Raw genomic sequence first — 26,628 nt, 5'->3', positions numbered from 1 at the left:
CCGCGCGAGGCACTCTGGGAGCGGAAGAAGGAGGCCGCGCGAGGGCTGGCGAACCGGAAGAAGAGGAACTGGGCCTGGAAGGGCCCCGGTGACCGCTACTGCTGCCGGTGTTTGCGTGTGGCAGGGAGCCAGGCCTGGCGAGCGGGGTGTGTCGCGATGCCGGAGCTGGCGGTGCAGAAGGTGGTGGTCCACCCCCTGGTGCTGCTCAGTGTGGTGGATCATTTCAACCGGTGAGCGAGCGCCCTATAGCTGGGCCGGCGGCGCAGCCGCTGCTGAGTCACGGGCACGCTGGGGATGGCGCGGCGGCCGCGGACGAGCTGGGGACGCAGATAGGGCGGCTGGTGACCCTTACTTGTTTACGAGTCCAGACCAGCGTCGGCTCACGATGCCGGAGTCATCCAGCCTCCCGCCCCTGCCCCAGCCGCCGCCACTTCGGGGCCTTGGCTGCCTGTTCCGTTTACCCTGTTTGTTTTACAGAGTTCCCTTTCCGAGTTCGTTTTGCCGAAGTTCCTTTTACCGAAATCTGGATGATGCTGGGGGTCAGGAGATGCGGCTAGCTTTAGTTGGCCCTGACCCCCGCCCCCAAGCTCGTGTCTGTCACTTCGTTTTGAAGTTCGTTTTGCCGAAATCTGGATAAAGCCAGGGTGGGGCGGAGGCGGGCTAGCTTCATTTGGCTCTGACCCCCGACCCCAGGGTCGTATCTTCATTTGACTCAGTTGATTTCACTGAAATGTGAATAATGCAAAGTGACTGATGTCTGGATGATGCTTGGGTGGGGCGGAGTGGGCTAGCTCCATTTAGCCCCGCCCCAAGGCTATGTTTATCTTCGTTTGACCGAATTGGTTTCACCGAAATATGGATGATGCTGGAGTGGGGTGCAGGTTGGCTACCTTCATTTGGCCCTGACCCCGGCCCCAGGGTCGTATTTATGTTTATCCTCGTTTAACCAAGTTGATTTCACCGAAATGTGAATGATGCAAAGTGAATGATGCCTGGATGATGCCGGAGTGGGTCTGAGGGGGCTAGCTTCAATTTGGCCCTGACCCCCGCCCCCAGGGTCGTATCTATGTTTGTCTTCATTTGACCGAGTTCCTGTTATCGAAATCTGGATGATGCTCAGCACCCCGAAGGGCTTCCTGGATCAGCTGTGGTTTTAACCCATTAACATTTTTAAATGGGAATCTGATTAGACTCCGTCTCAAAAAAAAAAAAAATGTATATATAGATGAGGTTTCAGTTTTTATTTAAAACACGAGGCCGGGCATGGTGGCTCACGCCTGTAATCCCAGCATTTTGGGAGGCTGAGACGGGAGGATCGCTTGAGCCCAGGAGTTCGAGGCTGTCGTGAGCTGAGATCATGCCACTGCACTCCAGCCTGGGTGAGAGTGAGACTCTGTCTCCAAAAAAAAAAAAAAAAAAAAAAGACCAGTTGGAGATTTGGACCTTAATGAATAAGGTAAGGAAACATCTCAAAGATCATCTAGTAAGCTCATTGTTTGAGGGTGTACATCCACCACCTCTTGGCTTTGGAGTTGTTCATCCTGCTAGACCTGTTGCACATGTTTCTAAGTTTTACAAGATTGTTAGTTGAATTGGCAAATGTAAAGACCCAGTTCAGAGCATCTGCTATAAAGCCATTCTTGCAAAGTGTCCATTCTCCCGCAACTTGCTGTGTGCAACTAATTCAGCTGGATCCGGAAAAGGACCCTCAGCCTAGGATATGTTGGCTTTTCTACAGTAGAGGAATTACTATTTTTCTCCCATGGGATACTAGGGGCAGGCACTATTTCAGTGCTATTCAAGCACTTGTTAAGAGCACTAGCTTTCAGGCTAGCCTGGTAGCACATGCCTATAATCCTAGCACTTTCGGAGACCGAGGTGGGCGGATTGCTTGAGCTTAGGAGTTCAAGACCAGCCTGGGCCACATGGTGAAACCCCTTCTCTACCCAAAAAAAACAAAAAAACAAAAATTAGCCAGGTGTGGTGGTGTGTGCCTGGAGTCTCAGCTAATCGGGAGGCTGAAGTGAGAAGATCACTTGAATCTGAGAGGTAGAGGCTGCAGTGAGCGAAGATCACACCACTGGACTCCAGCCTGGGCAACAGAGTGAGACCCTGTCTCGAAAACAAAGAAGAGCACTAGCTTCTCTATCAAGTAAGTGTAGGGTTTTAAAAAACACAAATGGACTTTGGTAGACCAAAACAAAAGCCCACGAGTATGGAAGTTTCCCTTGAAGTTGGAAACTCAATTTCCCCCTTACCCCCCCACCCCCAAAAATGAGAGGCACCAGAAATACAGAATCATTAACTTTGTTTGATTCAAACCCCAAACCTAGTAACCACTTATAGAGTTGCCAACTATATGCTAAGAAAAATACTACAGTTAAACCAATGTGAAACTAGCAGCTGTTAAGAAAATGTAATTAACAGTGGCTTTTGTCTTTCCTTAGCATAGAGTTGTATTTCTGTGTCACACATTTGCTAGTGGTTAAAAAATACTTCTTGAAGACCAAGGAAATGAGAGTGTGTAAGTGATGCACTTGTAACTCCTTAGGAGAAAATGACTGAGGAGGTTTGAAATGGAGATAAAAATTCTCAAGTAAAATCTTTCTCATTCAGTCCTCCTCTATTCATTCATTTATTTTGAGACAGGGTCTGCCGAGGCTGGGGTGCAGTAGCACAATCTCAGCTCACTATAGCTAGCCTCAAACTCGACCTTCTGAGCTCAAGCAGTCCCTGCACCTCAGTCCCCCAGCCCCAAGTAGCTGAGACTACAGGCACATCCCCACTATGCCCGGCTAAGTTTTGTATTTTTTGTAGACAGGGTTTCGCCATGTTACCCACGCTGCCCATGCTCGTCTCAAACTCCTGAGCTCAAGTGATCTGCCCACCTCAGCCTCTCGAAGTGCTGGGATTACAGGCATGAGCCACTGCATCCGGCCTACTCCATCATCTTTATTCCAAAAAAGATTTCAGGATGGGAAAAGTTTAAAGGAGAAGGAAAGCTGCAAAGAGAAAGTAAAGTTAAATATGGTAGCAAAGCTTAAATGTGTTTTCAGACTAAGATCTGGGAAGCTTTCATTTTCTTCATTTTAAATTTCTGTGAAGTTTGAAATTTTCCCAAGCATGTATTACTTCACAGTCAATGTTAGCTAAAAACTGCCAGTGGGTGTCAGTACCAAGTTTATGAATTACCCCTTATAGTTAATATCAACCTAACCCTATTACATTGGTTTAGGGAGATTAGTTCCCAGGTAAACTAAATTGTATCTGTGCCATTGATATTAACCATTGAGTATCTTATTGTTGGGTTCATGTTTCTGTGCGAGCCTATCCACACTGACCATCTGTTTTCTCGTTCAGAATCGGCAAGGTTGGAAACCAGAAGCGTGTTGTTGGTGTGCTTTTGGGGTCATGGCAAAAGAAAGTACTTGATGTATCGAACAGTTTTGCAGGTAAAAGACAAATTTTATGTTTTTCCGAGCATGATTAAAATGTCAGTTAACCCTTTAAAAATATAAACCTTTGTTACCGCTTTTGACTACAACCCAGAGGTTGTCTTAAAATTGCTGAAGTATAGAGAAGAGAACCTGAAGATTGCACACTAGACCAGACAGTAAATATTTTAAACTTGCAGGCCATGTGGTCTCCACTGCACCTGCTCCTCTCTGCCATTATAGTGCAAGAGCTGCTATAGACAACATGTAAACAAACAAAAGTGGCAGTATTCCAGCAAACCTCTATAAAAACAGGCAGCTGGCACAGTTTGTCAGCCCCTGCACTAAACTGTTTAACCACGCTTCTTATAGGTACAGTAAGGAGAGAGATGGGGAACTTTACCCCTTTATGTGAATCCTTACAAGAACGTACCCATGTATTACTTTAATGATTAAAGCAACAACAATAAAGAAGATGATACTGGATGACCTCTGGAGTAGAGGTCACTAACTCTAGTGTCTAAAATGACCAGCTAGTCATGTCATTTGCCAAATGGAAAAATATCAGGAAGTTACTGGGCTTCTAGAAAACTGAAAAGCATGTGTCTTTTTTAAAGGGGGCAGCCCCTACCTGGCTGTAGCTGGTAGTTGCCAGGTATTCCAGTTTTTTAAGAGAAGCTGGAGGTCTGGATTTTTATGTGAATTCTCCCAGTTTTTGGGGCAGCTCAAAAAAAATTTTTTAATACTTTGCTGGGCAAGTGAAACACGTAAGTGAATCAGAACTGGCCTAGGGGTCTTCAATTGTGACCTGTGTTCTAGGTTTCTGTCAAGCACCCTAAACTAACTTTTTTTTTCCTCTTTAGTTCCTTTTGATGAAGATGACAAAGACGATTCTGTATGGTTTTTAGACCATGATTATTTGGAAAACATGTATGGAATGTTTAAGAAAGTCAATGGTATGTCTTGATGTTCTAAGGTGTTACAGCATAGAATTGATCTGTGTGTATGGGGGTCTTCTGTTCGCTTTTCTTTAACATCAAGGGCCCTTTCACTTAGCTACACTTCAGTAAGACTAGTGGTAGTAGAGGAATAAGGTAGAATACATGAAAAACTAGAGTAGCAATTTAAGGCCAAATAGGCGACCTGGGTTTGGGTACAAGGGGAAATAACCTCTCATTGCAGCAGAAAAGTGAAGAACTATCCAGTAAAGTCAGTCTTCCATTAGAGTTTTAGTACCACCAGGGTAAATATGTCTGGAATTTTCAAAGAGGTAAAGGACATAACTACTGATGTTCTTATCCTTTTTGAGGGAGTTGTATAGATCTTCATGAAATAGTTAAAGCCCGCTAATTTTTTTCCTTCCTAGCCAGGGAAAGAATAGTTGGCTGGTACCACACAGGCCCTAAACTACACAAGAATGACATTGCCATCAACGAACTCATGAAAAGATACTGTCCTAATTCCGTAAGTGGTGTCTATTTTTAAAACTCTTGAATGATTTTTTTTTGCCAGCCAGCTCAAGTAAGAGCATCCTGGGAAGAATTTGAGTAGCAAATCTGCTTACTGCTTTATCTCCATAAACTTCTGTTGATTTGTAGTGCTCTGTGAAGTATACTGTGACCTAATATATTTGATAAATAATAGTTTATACCTGCTAAGTACCAGGTGTATGAGTTTCGTAATCCTCTCGGTAACTGTATATCCTCTTTACAAATGAGAAAACTGAGGTTCAGAATGGTTAGGAAGGTCTGGTAAGGGGTGGGACTGGGATTGAAATTTTGGCTGTGTTGACTCTAATGTCCTTGTGCTAGGCACTGTACTGCCCCTCAGCTTGTTAATGAAGGGGATCGAAAAGCAGAAGAAATGATGAGATCATTTGAAGCATAAATGCATTTTTGCTGAATATTCTGGTTCATTTCTAATTGAATACAAGAAATAGCTTTAGTAATTGTGAGAAGAATGCCTGAAATTATCCCTTTTGTGCTGGGCGTGAGATGACTTGCTAAGATGTGTTTCTCTGCCAGGTATTGGTCATCATTGATGTGAAGCCGAAGGACCTAGGGCTGCCTACAGAAGCGTACATTTCAGTGGAAGAAGTCCATGATGTAAGTCATCTTGCTATGAACCTGGGAGGTTAGACTGCTACTTATTGGGTGATTAGCTTTTTTTTTTTCAATTTTCAGGTCAACAAATCCTTTGTCTCTGTAACAAAAGAAGGTAGTTTTTTTCCCTTTGACTTTTTTAATCACCACATTTTGGAAATGGAGAGGAACATAGAAATCTAAATTCCAACCAGGCATAGTGGCTCACCCAGTGCTTTGAGAGGCCGAGGTGGGAGGATTGCCTAAGCCTAGGAGTTGAAGACCAGCCTGGGCAACATAGCAAGACACCTACAAAAATAAAAACATTAGCCAGGCATGATGGTCCATGCCTGTATTCCAAGCTACTCAGGAGGCTGAGACGGGAATATTGTTTGAGCCCAGGAGTTCAAGGTTACAGTGAGCAATGATCACACCACTGCATTCCAACCTCTGCGACAGTTGAGACGCTGTCCCCCAAAAAACCAAGAAATCCAAATTCCCCTTTTACAAATGAAAAGTTGAAGGGATGAATTACGGTCTCCTTTTGAATTTAGATATGCAGTATTTATCCTTACTTTCAGTTTTAAGATTTAGAAAAGGGTATTTTAGGATAGCTCTGTGCAAATGTTCCTTGCATCGAGCTCTGTCTTCCTGGGGCTTTTCTTTTTGCCTGGCTACCAGGGAGCTTAGAGCCAAATGTATCGCCTAATTGCAGTAGGGCTTTCATCCCTGGTTTTGACCCAGTTGTTTTTAGTGAATTTTTCTCCTGCCTCTTTAGAAAAGGAATTGAGGTTGCTCGTACACAGGCACCCCAGTGAAGCAAGGTGTTTTTAGTAGGGGATAAAGGGGACATATGGGTCATGTTACAAGATGAAGCTCAAGAAGAATTAGTGCCTGTAAAGGTTACCAAGAAATCTCACGAGACTGTTAAAGGTTCTGACCATCCTGGCATCCAAAGCAAAGAGGAGAATGCCCCTTGCAGGATTAACACTATCCTAAATAAAATAATCACGGCTAACTTTTATAGTACTTAGTGTGAGTTGAGTGACTTTCCCAAGGTCTTGGAGCTCACCTGTTACATACATGGCAGAGCCAAATTTGAACCCAGGTAGCCTGGCTGTGGAGCCTGTACTCTTACCACTATGCTGTCCTCCCTTACAGACAGTTTACAGCCTTTTGACAGGAGACGTACAGCCTCTTCTGGCACAAGGTCTGAGAAAAGTATCTTCGAAGTCCCTTCAGGATGTCACTGGGTGACCACCATGAACCATGTCCCCAATGGATCCTTTGATTAATTCAGACCACCAGAAAGCCAACTATTCTGATTGCATTGGTTTGGGCACTGTGGAATCGTTTGAGCCAAGAGACAAAAAAGGGCTAAAAGTTTTATTTTCTGGCATGAACTTGCTTCAGTACAGATATTCTGTATATTGTCCATTCTAGAAAGAACTATATACTTTTTTTTTTTTTAAGACAGTCTCACTCTGTTGCTCAGGTTGGAGTGCAGTGGCGTGATCTCGACTCACTGCACCTTCCACCTCCCAGGTTCAAGTGATTCTCGTTCCTCAGCCTCCAGAGTAGCTGGGATTACAGGCGCCCGCCACCACACCTGGCTAGTTTTTGTATTTTTAGTAGAGAGGGGTTTTCGCCACATTGCCCAGGCTGGTCTCGAATTCTTGGCGTACCAAAGTGCTGAGATTACAGGTCCGTGCCTGGCCAAAGCGGTATACTTTTAAGAATCAACCTGAGACTTCCCTATGCGTTCATGCCAAGTGTGGGCTTGAGGGAATTTCCAGATTTTTCTCAACGCACAGTGCCCCAGCAGACTGCATCACTGAGCAGCACCACAGTGATGTTAGCTTTGAAGGCTAAGCTTTCAAAGTAAGCCTTACCCACCCTTGCCATAGAAAATTCTCAGTCATGCACTCATTAAATGAGCTAACTTAAAGCAAAAGACTCAGGGTGCAAAAAGGAACACATGTCAGTTCATTTGTGGAAAATAAATAATTATAGTTAGGCTTCCTCTTCCAGGATGGAACTCCAACCTCGAAAACATTTGAACACGTGACCAGTGAAATAGGAGCAGAGGAAGCTGAGGAAGTTGGAGTTGAACACTTGTTACGGTGAGACCCTAGTACAGCATCAAAATCATTCGCTGCCCGAGAGGTCACACAGTGTAAGGAAGAGGTCTGTGTCGGGAATATGGAGACCTGGGGTCTCGTCCTGGCCGTCCACTAACAAGTCTGCCATTCTGAGCAAATCACAGTCCCTTTCCAGACCTTTGTTTTATTGTCTGTAAATTGAAGTGTTTGAACTACATCAACTGTAAAATGTCTTGAGTTACAATTTATGACTTTGTGGATAGCATACCTTGTCTGGAAACTATAATGTTGACTGACAGGAAGAGAGGTATGAAATAAATGCAGGCCTGCACTCTCCACTAGGTGTCCTTCTCAACAAATGTAGCCCATTTTCTGGAGAGAATCTTCATCTTGGAGTAGCTTTTGTTTTAAAATCCTATATCTATTATAATCCTTATTTGAAAAAGGTTATAGTTTTATCAGTCAATGAGGTTCCTTCTAGTTCTAAAAATTACCATCTTAGTTAAGCTTCTCAATATTCTGGAGATGCATGTAGAGAAAATGCCATCCTTTTAAGAACAGGAAAGCTGAGATAGAGAGCTTCAGTACAAGGTTACCCAGAAAGTTATTGGTAGATCTGAACTGTTGACCTAAGCAATTTTTTTTTTCCTTAAGTGGAAATGGTTTTATTTTAGCTCCCTTTTATAATTGTTTTTTGAAAAATGTCCTGTGATGAGAAAGATAAAATGTGTTCCAAATGATAACGAAATTAAGGTAATTGATAACGAAATCTTTATCAAATGGGGAAGTGACATTTTTCTTTTAAAAACTTGCCTCACCCAACAAAGCTAGGAATTTTCTTAGAATTTAAGAACTTGCCTGATAACATGGTACCCTGATGCCTTTTCCTGCCCTTTTTAACTGTGGGTTATTACAGAGATATCAAAGACACGACGGTGGGCACTCTGTCCCAGCGGATCACAAACCAGGTCCATGGTTTGAAGGGACTGAACTCCAAGCTTCTGGATATCAGGAGCTACCTGGAAAAAGTCGCCACAGGCAAGCTGCCCATCAACCACCAGATCATCTACCAGCTGCAGGACGTCTTCAACCTGCTGCCAGACGTCAGCCTGCAGGAGTTCGTCAAGGCCTTTTACCTGAAGACCAATGACCAGATGGTGGTAGTGTACTTGGCCTCGCTGATCCGTTCCGTGGTCGCCCTGCACAACCTCATCAACAACAAGATTGCCAACCGGGATGCAGAGAAGAAAGAAGGGCAGGAGAAAGAAGAGAGCAAAAAGGATAGGAAAGAGGACAAGGAGAAAGATAAAGATAAGGAAAAGAGTGATGTAAAGAAAGAGGAGAAAAAGGAGAAAAAGTAAAACATGTATTAAATAGCTTTTTAAATTTGTAAATTAAAATCTTACAAACTAAATCAGTGTGCTGCTAGAGGGTTCTTTTTCACTTGACGTGCTTATTAGAAAGCTGACCCAACAAGAGCTCTCTGTCTCCGGTCACTCTTGCTGTGGTGCTACGTGGAAGTGAATGGAGACTGATCTCAAACCTGAACTGCAGCTTTCGCTGCTGTGAGTTGGGGATATGATAGTCAGCTCAGGCTTCAGATTGTGTGAGAAAAATGAAGAGAAGTCAACAGACGTTTTGGTACTCTTCATTCGTTTATCTCTAAAACCAGGAGTTGAATTTTCCTCATCTTGAAAGACTCTTGGGGTCTGTTTCTGGTATTTTACAAAATTGCTAAGTGGAATGCATGAATTGCATTATGTTCTCTGGTAACACGTAGAGTTCAGACCCTTCTGAACTCTGTTGATAATACCACACCATGTTTTGGACCCATAGCTCTGGCATCCTCAGGGGTTGTGATCCAGCTCCATATATTGTTTACCTTCAAAGATACAATTAAATGGCTTGATTTTTAAGCTGTGTTCTAGTCGTTTTTGACTTCGGGAGTAGTGATCTGTAGTTTCCAGAAGCAGCCAAGACAGTCTTCGATTGGAGCTGCCTTAAGGGGTTCTCTTGGACTTGGTATCATTTATGAAAGAGCATCTCATTCCCCTAAATGGAAACAGGCAGTCTGCTGTAGTGAGGAGAGTTCTCTGAGCCCAGAAGACCCGGGTTCCAGTTTGTACCTCAGATCCCTCATTTATGAGGTGGTAGGTTGCAGTCAGTCATCTCTGAAGTCCCCAGAACAGTGTTTCAAAAGGGACACATTTACCACACTGCAGCAGTTGTAAGTACCTCAGACCACAGGCCAAACAGGCATGTTACTAAGAATGGAACAATGTTTCCCCCAAGATAAGTGCACAGGACTCCTAGAGGAACAAATTAAATAAGGCACTAAATCATTTGACATACAGTAGTCACGGATATTAAATTTCCTCTCTTGAACAGGTAGAACCTCTCAAATGCACTACGTGGATTATTCATCTTCAAAGATATAAGAATACAATAAAATAGCACAAAAACTCAGTTGCATCTCAGAAACCACTTCATGAGGTTATAATGCCTTAAAGTAATCAGAAGCATCAATTTTTATTCCATAGACCTGCTAAAGAGCTAGTTAGTGGGAATTTGGGAATAGGTAGAGCTTGAGTATCCCTTATCTGAAATGCTTGGAACCAGAAGTATTAAAAGATTTAGGAAATTTTTTTTTTAATATTTGCATTATGCTTAACGGCTGAGCATGCCTAATCGGAAATGTTCCAATGAGCATTTCCTTTCAATACCATGTAAGTGCTCAAAAAGTTTCAGATTTTGGAGCATTTCAAATTTTTGGATTAGGGGCACTCAACCTGTAGTAAAATGTAAAATGGCTCTTATTCAGCATAAATAGAGGCATGCCCCCATCAGGGGTCATTTCAGAGTTCATCAAGATTCTGAGATAAAAAAGCATGGTACAGTGAAAACAACAAAATTGACTTTCCTGTTTCAGAAGCCAAAAGTCAGACGGTTGTATCTAATTGAATAAAAGAAACTTGAAGTACGTAAGTTAAAACTTGAGGTGTATCCCAAACCATGGGAGCGTTGAAGCAGCTTTTGAGATTTGGGTGCCATGTTTGGAACACACTGATGTGACAGGTTGCCTGGACCACAAACCCTGGCTAGGAAATGGGCAAGAGCAAGACCCAGGCATCGGGGGAGAGCCAGGTGCCATGGTGCTGAGGCTCTAAGCAAGGGAACGCAACGTCATCCTAAGGAACGGGTCCTGTATGTAAGGCTCAGGGGCCAGTGCACACCTGAATTGACACCGCACAGGATTCAGGTCTGCCTTTAAGAACATAATGCAGGGTTGGGGGCAGTGGCTGGTGCTTGTAGTCCCAACACTGGGAGGCTGAGGCAGGAGGATCACTTGAGGCCAGGAGTAAGAGACCAGCCTGAACAACATAGTAAGAGCCATCTACAAAAAATTCTAAAATTGCCTGGGTGTGGTGGGATGTGCCTTAGTCCTAGCTACTCAAGAGGCTGAGGTAGGACACTGGAGCCCAGGAGCTCAAGGTTACAGTGAGCTGTGATCACATGCCACTGCACTCCAGCCTAGGCAACAGAGCAAAATCCTGTCTCTTTAAAAAACAAAAAGTATCATTTGGATTTAAAAGACTTTCCCAGGGTCCAGTGAACTAGCACAATGCCACAGCCTTGTAAGTTGGTCATAGTTTGATGAACTGAAATGTTTATTGAGCATCTAAGAACATGGGAATCCCCAGGCCTTATTATTTTTAATAGTTTGGCCCACATACGGACAAAACTGACTTCTACCTTCCTAACAGAAATCTTCCATTTCTACTTATGAAGAAAATAGCTTATAGCCTGTGGAGTCACTTAGGCATATTTTCTAAGGCCAAATTGCTGCCATCATGTAGAAGAGGGGGAGCCCAGTAGTGCTACCGATGAAGTCTTGCTCATACAAATAGCGGCTGACTTGACTGCAAAACCCAGGGCCCACCCCTAAAATAAAGCCTTACATTTGTGTATTCTGGCGTTCTGGAGATGAGACTTCTAAACGGCTTTTGCTGGCTTTGGAAACACTGAAAAACTATTCTGGAAAAAGTGTGATCCTCAGCCTGGATCTCATCTTCCTAGCTGCAACATTAGCTTCCCTTCGATTTCACCACAGCTTCAGAATGACTGCCTAATGGATTTCAGGCTGCTCCTGTGACACCTTACAGAGGATGCTGTTCACTCCTGAATTACGGTTTTCTGTTTGAAAACACGAAATATGCGAGTTATAGACTGGGGATAAATGTGGAGAGGGTCCTGAAGTCAAGGAGAAGATTTTACCAAAACTAGAGCACTTCAATGGAGAAGTAGGCGGAGTGTGGTGGCCCATGCCTGTAATCCTAGCACTTTGGGAGGTCGAGGCTGGTGGATTACTTGAGGTCAGGAGTTCAAGACCAGCCTGGCCAACATGGTAAAACCCCATCTCTACTAAAAATACAAAAATTAGCTGGGCGTGGTGGTGTGCACCTGTAATCCCAGCTACTTGGGAGGTTGAGGCAGGAGAATCGCTTGAACTGGGGATGTGGAAGTTGCAGTGAGCCGAGATTGTGCCACTGCACTCCAGCCTGGGCAACAGAGCGAGACTCTGTCTCAAAAAAAAAAAAAAAAAAAAAAAAAAAAGCCAGAAGCAGATGAAAGACAACCACAGGTTTAAATGAAAACAAGCTGAAACAATGCAAACTTTTTATACTAGATATTCGACTTAAAAATATCTCAGTGAAGGGTTAGTTTTCTCAAAAAAAATGAAAAAGAAAACAGGAAATAGCCCTCAACTTATGGAAAAGAATGAAATCTCCCATTCACTGGGTAGTTATGCAAAGGCTTTTTCTTGTACCATTTTCCATTAAGCAGAATAAAACTTGAGAATGAGTTAGGATTGTTTGTTAGACTATAACATGCTAACAAAACCACTTTCATCTGCCCTGTCTGGGAAAATGGGGTGGATACAGGACATGTAGGAAGGCAGAGAAACATTTGATTTATATGGCCCACAAGAGAAAATGTTTACAACTTCCCTAAGCAAATGTATTGCAAATTATTACACATAATACCTGTGTACATTCCTATGCCATTCAACTCTTGGCATTACCGATTTTTGCCTGGTAGCAGTGCAAAATTGAGATCTTTTTTTAAAAACTAAAGCCTGTTTTTTGGCCAGGCACAGTGGCTCACACCTGTAACTGGGAGGCCGAGGCGGGCGGATCACACGGTTAGGAGTTCGAGACCAGCCTGGCCAATATGGAGAAACACCATCTCTACTAAAAATACAACAATTAGCTGGGCATGGTGATGGGAGCCTGTAATCCCAGCTACTCGGGAGGCTGAGGCAGGAGAATTGCCTGAACCCGGGAGGCGGAGGTTGCAGTGAGCTGGAGATCGTGCCACTGCACTCCAGCCTGGGTAACAGAGCAAGACTCCATCTCAAAAAAAAAAAAGTAAAGGCTGTTTTTATTGGGGGAATAATTAAGAATTGACTCAGCATAGATATGGAAGTGAGGAAAGAAAATATGTGAAAAGAAAGGAAGAAGAAATTATGGAAGTCGTGTTTCTAGGGCCCAAATCAAGAGAAATCTTTTGCTAATCATTGCTCTTTGGAGCCAACCTGTTCTTCGACACTAGATGGCGTCATTCATTCAGCTCATTTCATCTCTTGGCAAGAGAAAAATTTGATTCCCAGTTGGGCATAGATTTGGGAATCTCCCCCAATTACTTCCTGCCATTTCTGCTTTCAGCTGAAGCCACCCAGGCAAAATTTTGAAGGAACTTGAAGAGGTTATGGGTGCAAAAAGACTGGGTTAAGCATCCACACCTCCACCCTTACCGTCCTCTTGCACACTGCTGCTGGGGGATGAATACATTAATACAAGCAGATAGTATGTGCTTCGATTTTCCTTACTGCTGGTATTACTCTTCTAATTTTTTTTTTTCATCGAGACTGGGTCTTGCTCTGTCTCTCACACTGGAGTGCAGCGATGCGATCACGGCTCACTGCAGCCTCAACGTCCTGGGCTCAAGCGATCCTCCTGCCTCAGCCTCCTGAGTAGCTGAGAGGGCAGGCACGAGCCACCACGCCCAGGTAATTTTTAACTTTTTTATAGAGACAGGTCTCACCTTGTTGCCCAGGCTGGTCTTGAACTCCTGGGCTCAAGCAATCCTCCTGCCTCGGCCTTCCAAAGTGCTGGGATTACAGGCATGAGCCACTGTGTGCAGCCTCCTAATTACTTTAAGGACCATGGTCAGTGGTGTTCTGGTAAACATGTAACAATCAGTTCTCCAAAAAAGGGATGAGGAGCATTGATTTGTAAGCCTTTCCCAATTTCACTGGTATAAATACTTCCACGGTGCCTGGTTTCAAGCCAACAACCTGAGTTGGAAGGAGAGGCGCAGGAGCACAGTGCTATATAGTATTTCCACCTTACAGATAAGATAGACAAAAATAACCTGAGGAGCACACCTGATAGTAAAATGTAGTAAAGAAATTAGGGCCGGGTGCAATGGCTCACACCTGGCCTCGGGAGGCCAAGGCGGGCAGATCACCTAAGGTCAGGAGTTTGAGACCAGCCTGGCCAACATGGGGAAACCCTATCTCTACTAAAAATACAAAAAATTAGCCGGGCGAGGTGGTGGGTGCCTGTAATCCCAGCTACTTCGGAGGCTGAGGCAGGAGAATTGCTTGAACCCAGGAGGCAGAGGGTGCAGTGAGCCGAGATCATGCCACTGCACTCCAGCCTGGGCAACAGAGCGGGACTCCATGTCAAAAAAAAAAAAAAGAAAAGAAAAAGAAAAGAAATTAGAATGCAATGTGTTGAGAGTTTTAAAAATCTTTTCTTAATGTAATCTATTTAATTGTAAGTTTATCCAATTTAATTTTTTTTTTTTTTTTTGAGATGGAGTCTCGCTGTGTCGCCCAGGCTGGAGTGCAGTGGCGCGATCTCGGCTCACTGCAGGCTCCACCCCCTGGGGTTCACGCCATTCTCCTGCCTCAGCCTCCCGACTAGCTGGGACTACAGGTGCCTGCCACCTCGCCCGGCTAATTTTTTGTATTTTTAGTAGAGATGGGGTTTCACCGTGTTAGCCAGGATGGTCTCGATCTCCTGACCTCGTGATCCGCCCGCCTCGGCCTCCCAAAGTGCTGGGATTACAGGCGTGAGCCACCGCGCCCGGCCCAATTTAATTTTTAACAATGGTTTTGTTTAGCCTCCAGCTCACAAAATTTCTGAAAATTTAACAATTGGCTTTTGCAAACCTGTGCAACCTGGCTCCAAGCCCACCCTTTCCAGTCCTATTTAAATGATCACTGCCTTCATGACTCTTACTTAATCCCCAGTTGTTTTCATTTTGTACCTGTTTCTGTTTTTCTCAAGAAAACTTACCAAGACTTGGGTTCATTTAAAGTAGCCCTCTTCACACAGTGGCAGATAGTTGTAGGTGACAAATCTTTGTCACATGCTTGGGACTTTTCCAGAAGCGAGTGGTGCTGATTGGTTGGTTGACTGATTTGTTCTCACTTACTAGGACCTCAGCTGGCCGTTCTCTAGCAGTTATTCAAAACATAGAACCAATGACAGAAGAATTCACTATGATGCTTGTTAAAAATTCACGTTTCTGGCCAGGTGTGGTGGTTCACGCCTGTAATCCCAGCTCTCTGGGAGGCCAAGGCGGGCAGATCACTTGAGGCCAGGAGTTCAAAACCAGCCTGGCCAACACAGTGAAAGCCAGTATCTACCAAAAAGTACAAAATTTTGCCGGGTGTGGTGGTGCACACCTGTAGTCCCAGCTACTCGGGAGGCTGAGGCCAGGAGAATCTATTGAACCCGGGAGGCAGAGGTTGCAGTGAGCTGAGATTGTACCACTGCACTCCAGCCTGGGCGACAGAGACCCTGTCTCAAAAAAATAATAAAAATTCAGGTTTCTGGGCCCAACCCCAGACCTACTGTGTTACAATCTCTGGGGATCTGTGTTTTTAAGATGGTCTCCATATGGTTCCTGCCCACATGAAAGTTAGAGAACATTTATTTTGATGTAGAACAATCATTTTTTTTTAACAGTCCAGGGGTCTGGTTTGTTTTTTGTGCCATTTTTAAATCATTTATTTATTTATTTTTCATAGAGATGAGTCTCCCTATGTTACAGCCCAGGCTGGTCTTGAACTCCTGGGCTCAAGTGATCCTCCTGCTTTGGCCTCCCAAAATGCTGGGATTACAGGTGTGAGCCACCATGCTTGGCCTTTTTTTTTTTTTTTTTTTTTTTTAATACCTATGAAGCCATTAATTCAAGAGGATTGGGTTCCAGCAGCTTGGGTTCGTTTTCCCTGTTCTCACAAATTGTGCTTCTCTGGCTGGAGCAGGCTGGCACTTCAGTTGAACCCAGGTACTCTCTGGCTTCCTTCTCTTTTTTTTTTTTTCCTGAGATGGAGTCTCCCTCCGTCGCCCAAGCTGGAGTGCAGTGGTGCAGTCTTGGCTCACTGCAACCTTCGCCTCCCAGGTTCTAGAGATTCTCCTGCCTTAGCCTCCCAAGTAGCTGGGACTACAGGCACACGCCACCATGCCCGGCTAAGTTTTATATTTTTAGTAGAGACGGGGTTTCACCATGTGGGCTAGGCTGGTCTCAAACTCCTGACCTCAGGTGATCTGCCCGCCTCAGCCTCCCAAAGTGCTGGGATTACAGGCGTGAGCCACCGTGCCTGGCCGTTTCCTTCTCTTTTGATCATTTTCCCTCACGTGTTTCTGAAGGCCTTCCCAGCTCTTGGAGTGCTTGGTATGCTCCATACACACACATGAATTCTCTTGGCAAGAATCATGCCCTTGTTTGTTTCCAACCATGCCAACAGCATACTAGATACACGTAGTCTCTTCCTCTTTTGCCTTGGTAACATCTGTGGGGCATTCCTTTTGCCTTGGTAACATCCGTGGGGCATCTCTTGACGTCTATAACATATCCTTTCTTGTAGGTTCGTGTGGATGTGGCCAGAGGAACAACTCCATGTGTTCTAAAAGGCCTGAGAATATACAGCAGGTACCTCTCCTCTTTCCCCATGTTCATCATTGTGGTGACGGCAGTTCTAGTTGAAAGGACTCTCTTGGTAGATTTTGGTGCAGACAAATCTGTTAACATTTTTTCCTTATGGCCAGTACTTTCTGGATCATATTTAAGAAGTCTTTTCCCAGCTCAAACCCCAAATATATTCTCATCATAGTGTCTTCATTCTCTGCAGCTCTCGTGCTAAAGTCTGATCAGTGTTAACATCATTTGAGTCATCTTTTAATCAAAATAACCAGCTAGGATCCTTGCTTGGTTCATGTAGAGCCCCTCTCTTCCTCATTTTCTTTGTTTTCTTTTTTTTTTTTTTTTTAGACCAAGTCTTGCTCTGTCACCCAGGCTGGAGTGCAGTGGCGTGATCTCGGCTCACTAAAACCTTTGCCTCCTAGGTTCAAGCGATTCTCCTGCCTCAGCCTCTCGAGTAGCTGGGATTATAGGTGCCTGCCACCATGCCCAGCTAATTTTTGTATTTTTAGTAGAGACAAGGTTTCACCATGTTGGCCAGGCTGGTCTCAAACTCCTGACTTCAAGTGATCTGCCTGCCTCGGCCTCCCAAAGTGCTGAGATTACAGGTGTGAGCCCCCGTGTCTGGCCTCTTCCTCATTTTCTTTTTTTTTTTTTTTTTTTTTTGAGACGGAGTCTCGCTCTGTCACCCAGACTGGAGTGCAATGGCATGATCTTGGCTCACTGCAACCTCCACCTCCCAGGTTCAAGTGATTCTCCCACCTCAGCCTCCTGAGTAGCTAGGACTATAGGCGTGTGCCACCACACCTGGCTAATTTTTGTATTTTTAGTAGAGATGGGGTTTCACCATGTTGGTCAGGCTGGTCTCAAACCCCTGACCTTGTCATCTGCCCGCCTCGGCCTCCCAAAGTGCTGAGATTACAGGCGTGAGCTACTGCACCTGGCCTCTCTTCCTCATTTTCAATCCTGACTCCATCCCCACCTTTTACCCCTCAGCATATAAACCCTCAGCTCCCTCCCATATTACACATGCACATCTGCACTCTGCAGCCCCCGCTGTAGCCTTCCTCCATCCTTCTTTTCCCAGTTAACCTTCAGCAAATGGCTAATCTATGTCTGTTGCCTTCCTTGTCTTCCAGCTGTTTCCTTAATCATCTGCAATCTGGCTTTTGCCCCCCCACCATTCCACTAAAGTCGCTCTCACTAAAGTCACCAATGGCTTCTTTGCCCATCCAGTTGGCCCTTCTGAGCCCTTATGTATTAGTCCGTTTTCACACTGCTGATAAAGACACACCCAAGACTGGGTAATTTATAAAGAAAAAGAGGATTAATGGACTCACAGTTTAAGTGCCTGGGGAGGCCTCACAATCATGGCAGAAGGCACGTCTTACATGGCGGAAGACAAGAGAGAACTTGTGCTTGGGAACTCTTCTTTATAAAACCATCAGATCTGGTGAAACTTATTCACTATTATGAGAACAGCATGGAAAAGACTGTTCAATTGCCTCCCACTGGGTCCCTCCAGTGACATGTAGGAATTGCAAGAGCTACAGTTCAAGATGAGATTTGGATGGGGACACAGCGAAACCATATTACCTTACCTCCCTGACTTGATCCCTGGCACTTCTATCATGGTACTCTTAACTGCTTCTTGGACCCTCCTGAGCCCCTTTGGCTCCAGTTTCTCTAGACACTCATTTGACTCAACCGATATCTTAAAGAATCCCACATCGTTATCTGATGCCTCTGATTCCAATACTCATTCCTCCTCTTTCTTCCAGACCCTGGCTGGTCACGCCACTACACGCCATCAGAACACAGGAGCCATACTGGCCGCCCTGCTCAGCCTCAGCCTCTGCATTCAGCCACCTGGTCCTGTGGGTCCTACCACGTGGACGCTCTCTGACACCTGCCCTTCTGCATTCCTGCTGCCCCTGCCTATGTGCAAACGTTCATCTCTTTTCTGTTTTATTGCTACAGTTGCCCAACAGCTCTTTCTACCTATGTTCTCACCTTCCCCCTCCTCCTTATTCTACTCCATTGCCAGAGTTACATGGCTGGAGGAAGAACCTCAAATGTAGAGAGTGGCATGAATCTCACTCCTCAGTTCATGACTGCCATCATCATCATCACCATCATCAAACGTGTCCTTTCTTTGATTTTTTTTACCTGATTTCCTCTATCATTCTAACCACCCATCCTTCCCACACACATAAGCTATAGCCACTTCAATGTGTTTAATAAATGTCCTTAGATATGGATGGATCCGCGAAGAACATGCAGCATAATGTCCTTGAACTCCTGACCTCAGGTGATCCGCCCACCTCGGCCTCCCAAAGTGCTGGGATTACAGGCGTGAGCCACCGCAGCCAGCCCATGCAGCATAATGTTCTATGTGCATGTGTTTTAATTTCTATAAGTTTCCCTTTAATCTCATTCTTTCCTACCTTTTTTTAAAACTCAAAACTATGTTTTAAAGACATGTCTTCATGGCTGTATGTATAGATTCATTCAGTTCATAGCTTGTAACTGCTGGTGGCAGCAACAGTACTATGTGTTCCCAAATCCTGTTCCACATTCCTCTTTCCTGGACATACTGCAGACTACACTTGCCACCCCTTTGCTCCAGAGAAGGCCACGAGATGAGTTCTGGACAATGAAAAAATATAAGCAGGCCGGGCGCAGTGCCTCACGCCTGTAATCCCAGCACTCTGGGAGGCAAGGGTGGGTGGATCACAAGGTCAGGAGAGAGACCATCCAGGCCAACATGGTGAAACCCCGTCTCTACTAAAAATACAAAAATTAGCTGGGAGTGGTGGTGCATGCCTGGAATCCCAGCTCCTTGGGAGGCTGAGGCAGGAGAATTGCTTGAACCAGGGAGTTAGAGGTTGCAGTGAGCCGAGATCGGGCCACTGCACTCCAGCCTGATGAGAGAGTGAGACTGAGACAGTGAAAAGCCTCTCCTGTCTCTCTCACCTGGGCGATAGAGGAGGGACATGTTGAGATGGCAAGTCACACAGGGTGCAGCCTGACTGCTGAGTCCCTTTAGAGAGCAGAGATGTCCTAGAGAAACACTTGCCTTGCATTCAATTTGATGTTAGCTGGAATAAAACTTGGGTTCAGCCATTGAGATTTCAGGGCTGTTTGTCATCATGACATAACTCTGCCTACGCTGCTAGTCCACTAAGGTGGGGATCCACTGTAGTCATCTGCCATGATTTAGTTACCTACCTCCTAGTGGTGGACACTTGGGTTACTTCCAGCTCTCCACCGCCACAAACAAAGCTACCACATGTCCTCATAAGGACCTGAGCAAGTTTCTGTGGAGTCCATGTCCAGGAGTTTGCAGGAACATAGAATATAGGCATAGTTCATGTCTCTAAGTACAGCCAGATTGCACACTAGAGTGGCTGCAGTCCTTTATGCTCCTACTCACAGTTCATGAGGTTACCATTTCTGAAACCACAGTATATTTTAGCAGCTTAAAGCATGGACTCAAGTCAGATGGCTTGACTTGGAATCCAAGATGTATAAACTAGTAGGTGTTAAGGCTATTTGGCCGGACGCGGTGGCTCATACCTGTAATCCCAGCACTTGGGGAGGCCAAGGCAGGGGGATCACCTGAGGTTAGGAGTTGGAGACCAGACTGGCCAACATGGTGAAACCCCATCTCTACTAAAAATACAAAAAGTTAGCCAGGATGCATGCTTGTAATCCCAGCTACTTGGAAGGCTGAGGCAGGAGAATTGCTTGAACCCAGGAGGCAGAGGTTCCAGTGAGCCGAGATCGCACTATAGCACACCAGCCTGGGCGACAGAGTGAAAAAGACAAATCTCTATCTCCATTTTCTCATCTGCAAAATGGGAATAATAAAACCACCTGCTTCATAGATTTGTCAGGAAAATTACACAAAATATTACATATAAGGGGCTTGGAGCAGAGCCTGCACACATTATATCCTGTGTAAGTATGATTGTGATGGTCCCTTATTAATATGCTTGCTAACCTAACACTGCGTATTACCCAACTTCCCAATTTTTATAGATCTTAGGACTGCAATAGTATTCTGAAGTTATTTTGATAGAGCTTTCTCCCCACGGCCATGTTTATTGCCCCTTCTGTGAATTGCTACTTCTATCTTTTGCTCATCTTTTTTTCTATTTTCTTTTCTTTTCTTTTTCTTGTTGATTTGCAGACATCCCTTGAATATTCAGGAAACAACTCCTGTTTCGGTTTTGTGTGGCAACTCTCTTCAGTCAGTCCCATCTGTCTGGTACTTTATCTGTGGGGAGCTTCGTGGAACAGAAATCCTCTATTTTGATGTAGACAAATCTATCCATTCTCCCCTATGGTTAGTGCTTTGTGAATCATATTTAAGAAGTCCTTCCCCAGCTTAAAGTCCCAAATCTATTCTCATACTTACACATCATTAGCTTTATATTTTCACCTTTCATATTAGATCTTTTCATCCACTTCAAGTTTTTTATTTTTATTTGAGAGACAGGGTCTCACTCTGTCACTGAGGGTGCAGTGGTATGATCATAGCTCCCTGCAGCTTGACCTCCCAGGCTCAAGCGATCCTCCCACCTCAGCCTCTCAAGTAGATGGAACTACAGACGTGCGCCACCACGCCTGGCTAATTTTTTGTAGAGACAAGTGTCTTGCTATGTTACCCAGGCTAGTCTCCCCACGTTAGACTCCCAAGTGCTAGGATTACAGGTGTGAGCCACCGCACTCAGCCTCCACTTCAAGTTTCAAGACTTCTATCTATCTGCCAATTTTCAGCTCTGCACCTCCCTAGCCTTCTGTTGTCCCTCAAGTCCCCAAGCCTTGGGCCTGAATACACTTCTGGTCTGCGGCAGTCGGAGAATGGGCAGGAGCTGGGGTCTGGGAGGGGAGGTGGGTGTCCAACTCCTCTGTATGCGGTTGCTTAACTACTCCACTTGTTTTTGTTTGTTTTGAGACGGCGTCTCACTCTGTTGCCCAGGCTGGAGTACAGTGGCACAACCTCCGCTCACTGCAACCTCCCCCTCCCAGGTTCAAGTGATTCTCCTGCCTCAGCCTCCTGAGTAGCTTGGACTACAGGTGCACACCACCATGCCCGGCTAATTATTTTTAGTAGAGATGGGGTTTCACCGTGTTGGCCAGGCTGGTCTCAAACTCCTGACTTCATGATCCGCCCACCTCAGCTTCCAAAAGTGTTAGGATTACAGGTGTGAGCCACTGCGCCCAGCCTACTCCACTTGTTTTTAGACCCTAGTATCGCTCTTGCCTTCTTGCTGCCCCCAAACCCTGAGTCTCTCAAGTGGTCTACTAGACAGAGTGGCTCATTTCTCATCGGCCTCCCGTGCAGTGCAGCTTCCTGCTCTGCTTCATCAATTACAATCCTCCACCTGCTGTCTGCCTTGTAAAACTATGTTGGCCATCCTCGTCTGCCACCAAGTCCTCCTATGTTCTCTTTGCCCTTGTAGGTTAAGACTTTTATAAAACTTTCACCTTGTTTGTGGTAAGAGATAGGAATTCACCTTTGTTTCCTCCAGACAGTCTTCATCTCCGGCCTCTGCAGCTCCCCTGCTCCAGTCTTTTGCATCAGATTAAATGGTACCATCCTCTTCCCAGTTTCTTAAGCCAAAAATGAAGATGTCATCCTTGACTTTGCTTTCTCTCATGCACCATTTCCAATCCACTGGCAAAATCATATCAATTGCACCCCGAAGACAGCACGAGTCTTTCCATTTTCCACTGCATATGAAGTCAACACCTAACCCAAAGCCATTGCCTCTCCTGGATGACCACGGTGCCTCCTAACCACCCTCCCTGCATCCCCTCCAGCTCCAGGGGACCCATGCTCCATGCTGCCTTTGCGGTGATCCTTCTTAGGTGTACCTCGGGTCACACCTCTCCTGTGCCTGAGCCTCCAGGGGCTTCCCACTGCTCTTGGAATGAAAACCCAAGCTCTTCATCGGGGCTCACGGGTCCCTGCATGACCTGGACCTGCACCAACCTATGGATCTCCTCTCATGCTGCCCCTGCTCAGCCACCCCAGCCTCAACCCACTCTCAGAACAGGCCAGCCTCCTTCCCACTCAGATGGCTGCACTGGATGCTTCTAACCCTGGACGTTCCTCCTCCAGCTCTTTACTTGGCTGGCTGATTCTTCTTTCTTTCTTTCTTTCCTTCTCCTTCTTTCTTCTTCTTTCTTCTCCTTCTCCTCCTCCTCCTCCTCCTCCTTCTTCTTCTTCTCCTTCTTCTCCTCCTCCTCCTTCTCCTTCTACTTCTCCTCCTCCTCCTACTCCTTCTTCTTTTTTTTTTTTCGAGACTCTGTCGCCCAGGCTAGAGTACAGTGGCGCAATCTCGGCTCACTGCAACCTCCACCTCCCAGGTTCAAGTGATTCTCCTGCCTCAGCCTCCTGAGTAGCTGGGATTACAGGCACCCACTACCGCACCTGGCTAATTTTTGTATTTTTAGTAGAGACGAGGTTTCACCATGCTGGCCAGGCTGGTCTCAAACTCCTGACCTCAGGTGATCTACCCACCTCAGCCTCCCAAAGTGCTGGGATGACAGGCGTGAGCCACTGCACCCGGCCTTCTGGCTCCTTCTTACCTTTCAGGTCATTAGGCTGAAACACCTCTTTTGAGTTGCTTTCTCTAAAATCCTATCCAAAGTAGACCCTTTCTCCTGCACTCTTCTCTGCCATATAATATTTATCAAGAGGCATCCTGTGCCCTTGGCAGAAAGCTGATGCTTAGGGGTGAGTACCACATATGGAGTGCAGGGACAGGATAACAGTCAACATTTACCACTCAGGCTACTTCTCATGTACCCCACACACAGACATTCCAGATTTTAACCAGTGTGGACCAATGACAGAGAGTCAGCAGACCTTGACTATAAAATCCAAATGTTCAGATCAGGCGCAGTGGCTCACACCTGTAATCCTAGCATTTTGGAAGGCCAAGGCGGGAGGATCCCTTGAGGCCAGGAGTTTGAGACCAACCTGGGCAACATAGTGAGACCGTCTCAACAAAAAAAAAAAAAAAAAAAAAAAAAAAAAATTTCATTAGCCGTGTACACTCCAGCCTGGGTGACAAAGTGAGACCCTGTCTCAAAAAAACAAGACAAAATTTGCCAGGCATGGTGGCATGTGCGTATAGTCCCAGCTACTCGGAAGGCTGAGGTGGGAGGACTGCTTGAGCCCAGGAGTTTGAGGCTGCAGTGAGCCTAGATAGATCGCACCACTGCACTCCAGCCTGGGCAACAGAGCAAGACCCTGTCTCAAAAATAAATAAATAACACAAAATAAAATCCAAAGGTTTGGGGGTGAAATGGATACCCTCCCAGAAGAAACAATGCTTCTGCACCCACAGCCCACCAGACCCCAGATACTTATGGGGAGGCCATCACAGAGGCGAGAGCTGTGTCCTAAGCCAGCCTCCGTGGGAGTCCTAGAGCTGCAGAGGCCACCTTTCAGGCTAATTTGCTGCTGTAATAGCACCATCTACCCTGCTGCTCACCCTATAATTACACAGGAAACGGCCCCAAAATTGTCCTTGAGAGACTGGACATGACTCTTGCCAACTATGTTTGGCTGAAGGCCCAGACAAGAACTAATGACATCTCAAGGCAGAGAGCCGCAGTCGCAGACTGGGCCAGACCTGAGGGCCTGGGACCACTGGCACTGCTGGGCAAATGATATCAGGCTGGAAACTGGGGTCTTGGGGAGGGATTAAAATTAATCCCACTTCCCAGTATTCTCTTTCCCCAAGAAGAGGAAGAAGGGCAATCAGCCTGTGTTCCTGGTTAGTATGATTTTATTGATCTACAGATAATCTCCCTGCCATGGCTCTTTCATGCATTAAAAATCATGGCCACATTCAGGAACCAGGGAATGGAAGGGATGCTAATCTGAGGATGTTTAATCTGACCTAGCATGGTGTACTGGTTACCTATGGCTGCCTAGAAAATTACCGTAACAGTCAGCTGCTTACAACACACATTTGTTATCTCACAGTTTCCTTGGCTCAGGGGTCCAGGCCCGGCTCACCTCGGTCTCTGCTTTGAGTTGCTCACCGGCTGCAGGTGGGGTGTCCGCTGGGCTGTAGTCACCTCCAGCTCAGCAACAGAAGGATCCAGTTCCAAGCTCACATGGCTGTTGGCAGGATTCAGTTCCTCATGGGCTGTGGGCCTAAGGGCCTCAGTTCCTTGCTAGCTGTTGACATAAGGCTGCCTTCAGTCCCATGCCACATGGGCCTAACTCAGCAGCTTGCGCCATCAGAGCACACATGCCAGCAGGCAAGGGAGAGAGTCAGTGAGACAGATTGCAACTGAATCACAGAAGTGACATCCCATCACCTGGGCCATGTGCCACTGGGTAGAAGCAAGTCACTAGGGCAGCTCACTCTCAAGGGGAGGGGTTTACACCATGAAGGTGGGAATACCAGGAGGGGAACACTGGAGGCCACCTAAGAAGTCCGCCTACTAGGCCAGGAGCAGTGGCTCACAGCTGTAATCCCAGCACTTTGGGAGGCCGAGGCAGGTGGATCACCAGAGGTCAGGAGTTCGAGACCAGCCTGGCCAACATGGTGAAACCCCATCTCTACTAAAAATACAAAAATCAGCTGGGCATGGTGGCGGGTGCCTGTAATCCCAGCTACTTGGGAGGTGGAGGCAGGAGAACCACTTGAACCCAGGAGGCGGAGGTTGCAGTGAGCCGAGATCACGCCATTGCACTCTATCTAGCCTGGGCAACAAGAGCAAAACTGTCTCAAAAAAAAAAAAAAAAAGTCCACCTACTGTCAGAGGCATGCGAACCAGAGTGACTTCATCTTGAACAGGGGCTGGATAAAATGAGGATGAGATCTGCTGAGCTGCATTCCCAGGAGGTTAGGCATTCTCAGTCACAGGACAGAGGTTGGCAAGACTGGTATCACAAAATACAGGTCATAAAGACCGTGCTGATAAAACAGATTGCAGTGAAGAAGCCAGCCAAAGCCCACCAAAACCAAGATGGCGACCAAAGTGACCTCATTATACGCCAACTGTATTACATTCGCCACTGCTCGTTATACGCCAATTGTATTACATTCGCATACTAAAAGACACTTCTACCAGCATGTGACAGCTTACAAAGGCCGTAACAATGTCCAGAAGTGACTTTACATGATAGAAAAGAAGGGCAATCCCCACCCCTTTCCTGGAAAACTCATGAATAATCCACCCCATATTTAGCATTTAATCAAGAAATAACCCTAAAAATAGCCAAGCAGCAGCGCTCAGTGCTGCTCTGTCTGTGGAATAGCCATTCTTTTGTTTCTTTACTTTTCTCATAAACTTGCTTGCACTTTACTCTGTGGACCCGCCCTGAATTCTTTCTCGCGTGAGATCCGAGAACCCTCTCTTGGAGTCTGGATCAGAACACCCTTTCCAGCAATCACTAACACAGATAGGAACAAGAACTCACTAGAGTAATCAAGAACAGGATACAGTGGGGTTTTCTTTCTTAATTTGGTGCCTAATTAATGTCTGAGAATGAGCATACTGTTAGTGGAAAACGCAGAAGTAAAATATCTCTCTTTTTTTTTTTTTTGACAGGGTCTCCCTCTGCCACCCAGGCTGGAGTGTGGTGGTGCGATCTTGGCTCACTGCAACCTCTGCCTCCGAGGTAGCTGGGATTACAGGTGCCCGCCACCGTGCCTGGCTATTTTTTGTATTTTTAGTAGAGACGGGGTTTCACCATGTTGGCCAGGCTGGTCTCAAACTCCTGACCTCAGGTGATCCACCTGCCTCCACCTCCCAAAGTGTTGGGATTACAGGCATGAGCCACCATGCCTGGCCACCCTCTTGTTTATAAACAGAACTACCTATTGCCACCATTGGCTTTGGAGATAAGAAAGCAAAGCTAACCCATCCCACCTATTCCCCTTCCCCTACCCCACTCCATCCACCTACCCCCATCCCATGCCCCTCATCTTCCACCCTCTCCCAGCATAAGGAAGCCAGTCAGTGCTCTTAGGG

The 26,628-nt window shown here is 45.8% G+C and overlaps 2 protein-coding genes across 11 annotated transcripts in view; one reads left to right on the top strand and one right to left on the bottom strand.

Annotated features, from left to right (window-relative positions):
- PSMD7 (proteasome 26S subunit, non-ATPase 7) lies at positions 1–9,533 on the top strand. Its single transcript, XM_003829512.5, has 7 exons — positions 1–230; positions 3,361–3,452; positions 4,298–4,390; positions 4,801–4,898; positions 5,459–5,539; positions 7,547–7,638; positions 8,534–9,533. The coding sequence occupies exons 1-7, from the start codon at positions 157–159 to the stop codon at positions 8,976–8,978; spliced, it is 975 nt and encodes a 324-aa protein (XP_003829560.1). The 5' UTR covers positions 1–156; the 3' UTR covers positions 8,979–9,533.
- The window catches only part of LOC103783443 (pyruvate dehydrogenase phosphatase regulatory subunit, mitochondrial-like), a 62,849-nt gene continuing 44,592 nt past the window's right edge, over positions 8,372–26,628 (bottom strand). For 7 of the 10 annotated variants that reach the window (XR_010110282.1, XR_010110281.1, XM_063597717.1 and 4 more), the window contains one exon: positions 8,372–24,823. Coding sequence is in view for 8 of the 10 variants with exons in the window: in XM_063597717.1 (XP_063453787.1) it covers positions 24,809–24,823 (15 nt within the window). In the remaining 2 variants the exon portion in view is untranslated. The remainder of the gene's footprint in view (positions 24,824–26,628) is intronic. The other 3 variants (XM_063597711.1, XM_063597715.1, XM_063597712.1) reach the window with 2 other exon arrangements.

This window comes from Pan paniscus, chromosome 18 (genome assembly GCF_029289425.2).
Source record: "Pan paniscus chromosome 18, NHGRI_mPanPan1-v2.0_pri, whole genome shotgun sequence".
NCBI lineage: Eukaryota > Metazoa > Chordata > Mammalia > Primates > Hominidae > Pan > Pan paniscus.
The sequence above is the reverse complement of the archived record's forward strand: the minus strand, read 5'-3'. Positions and strand labels throughout refer to the sequence as shown.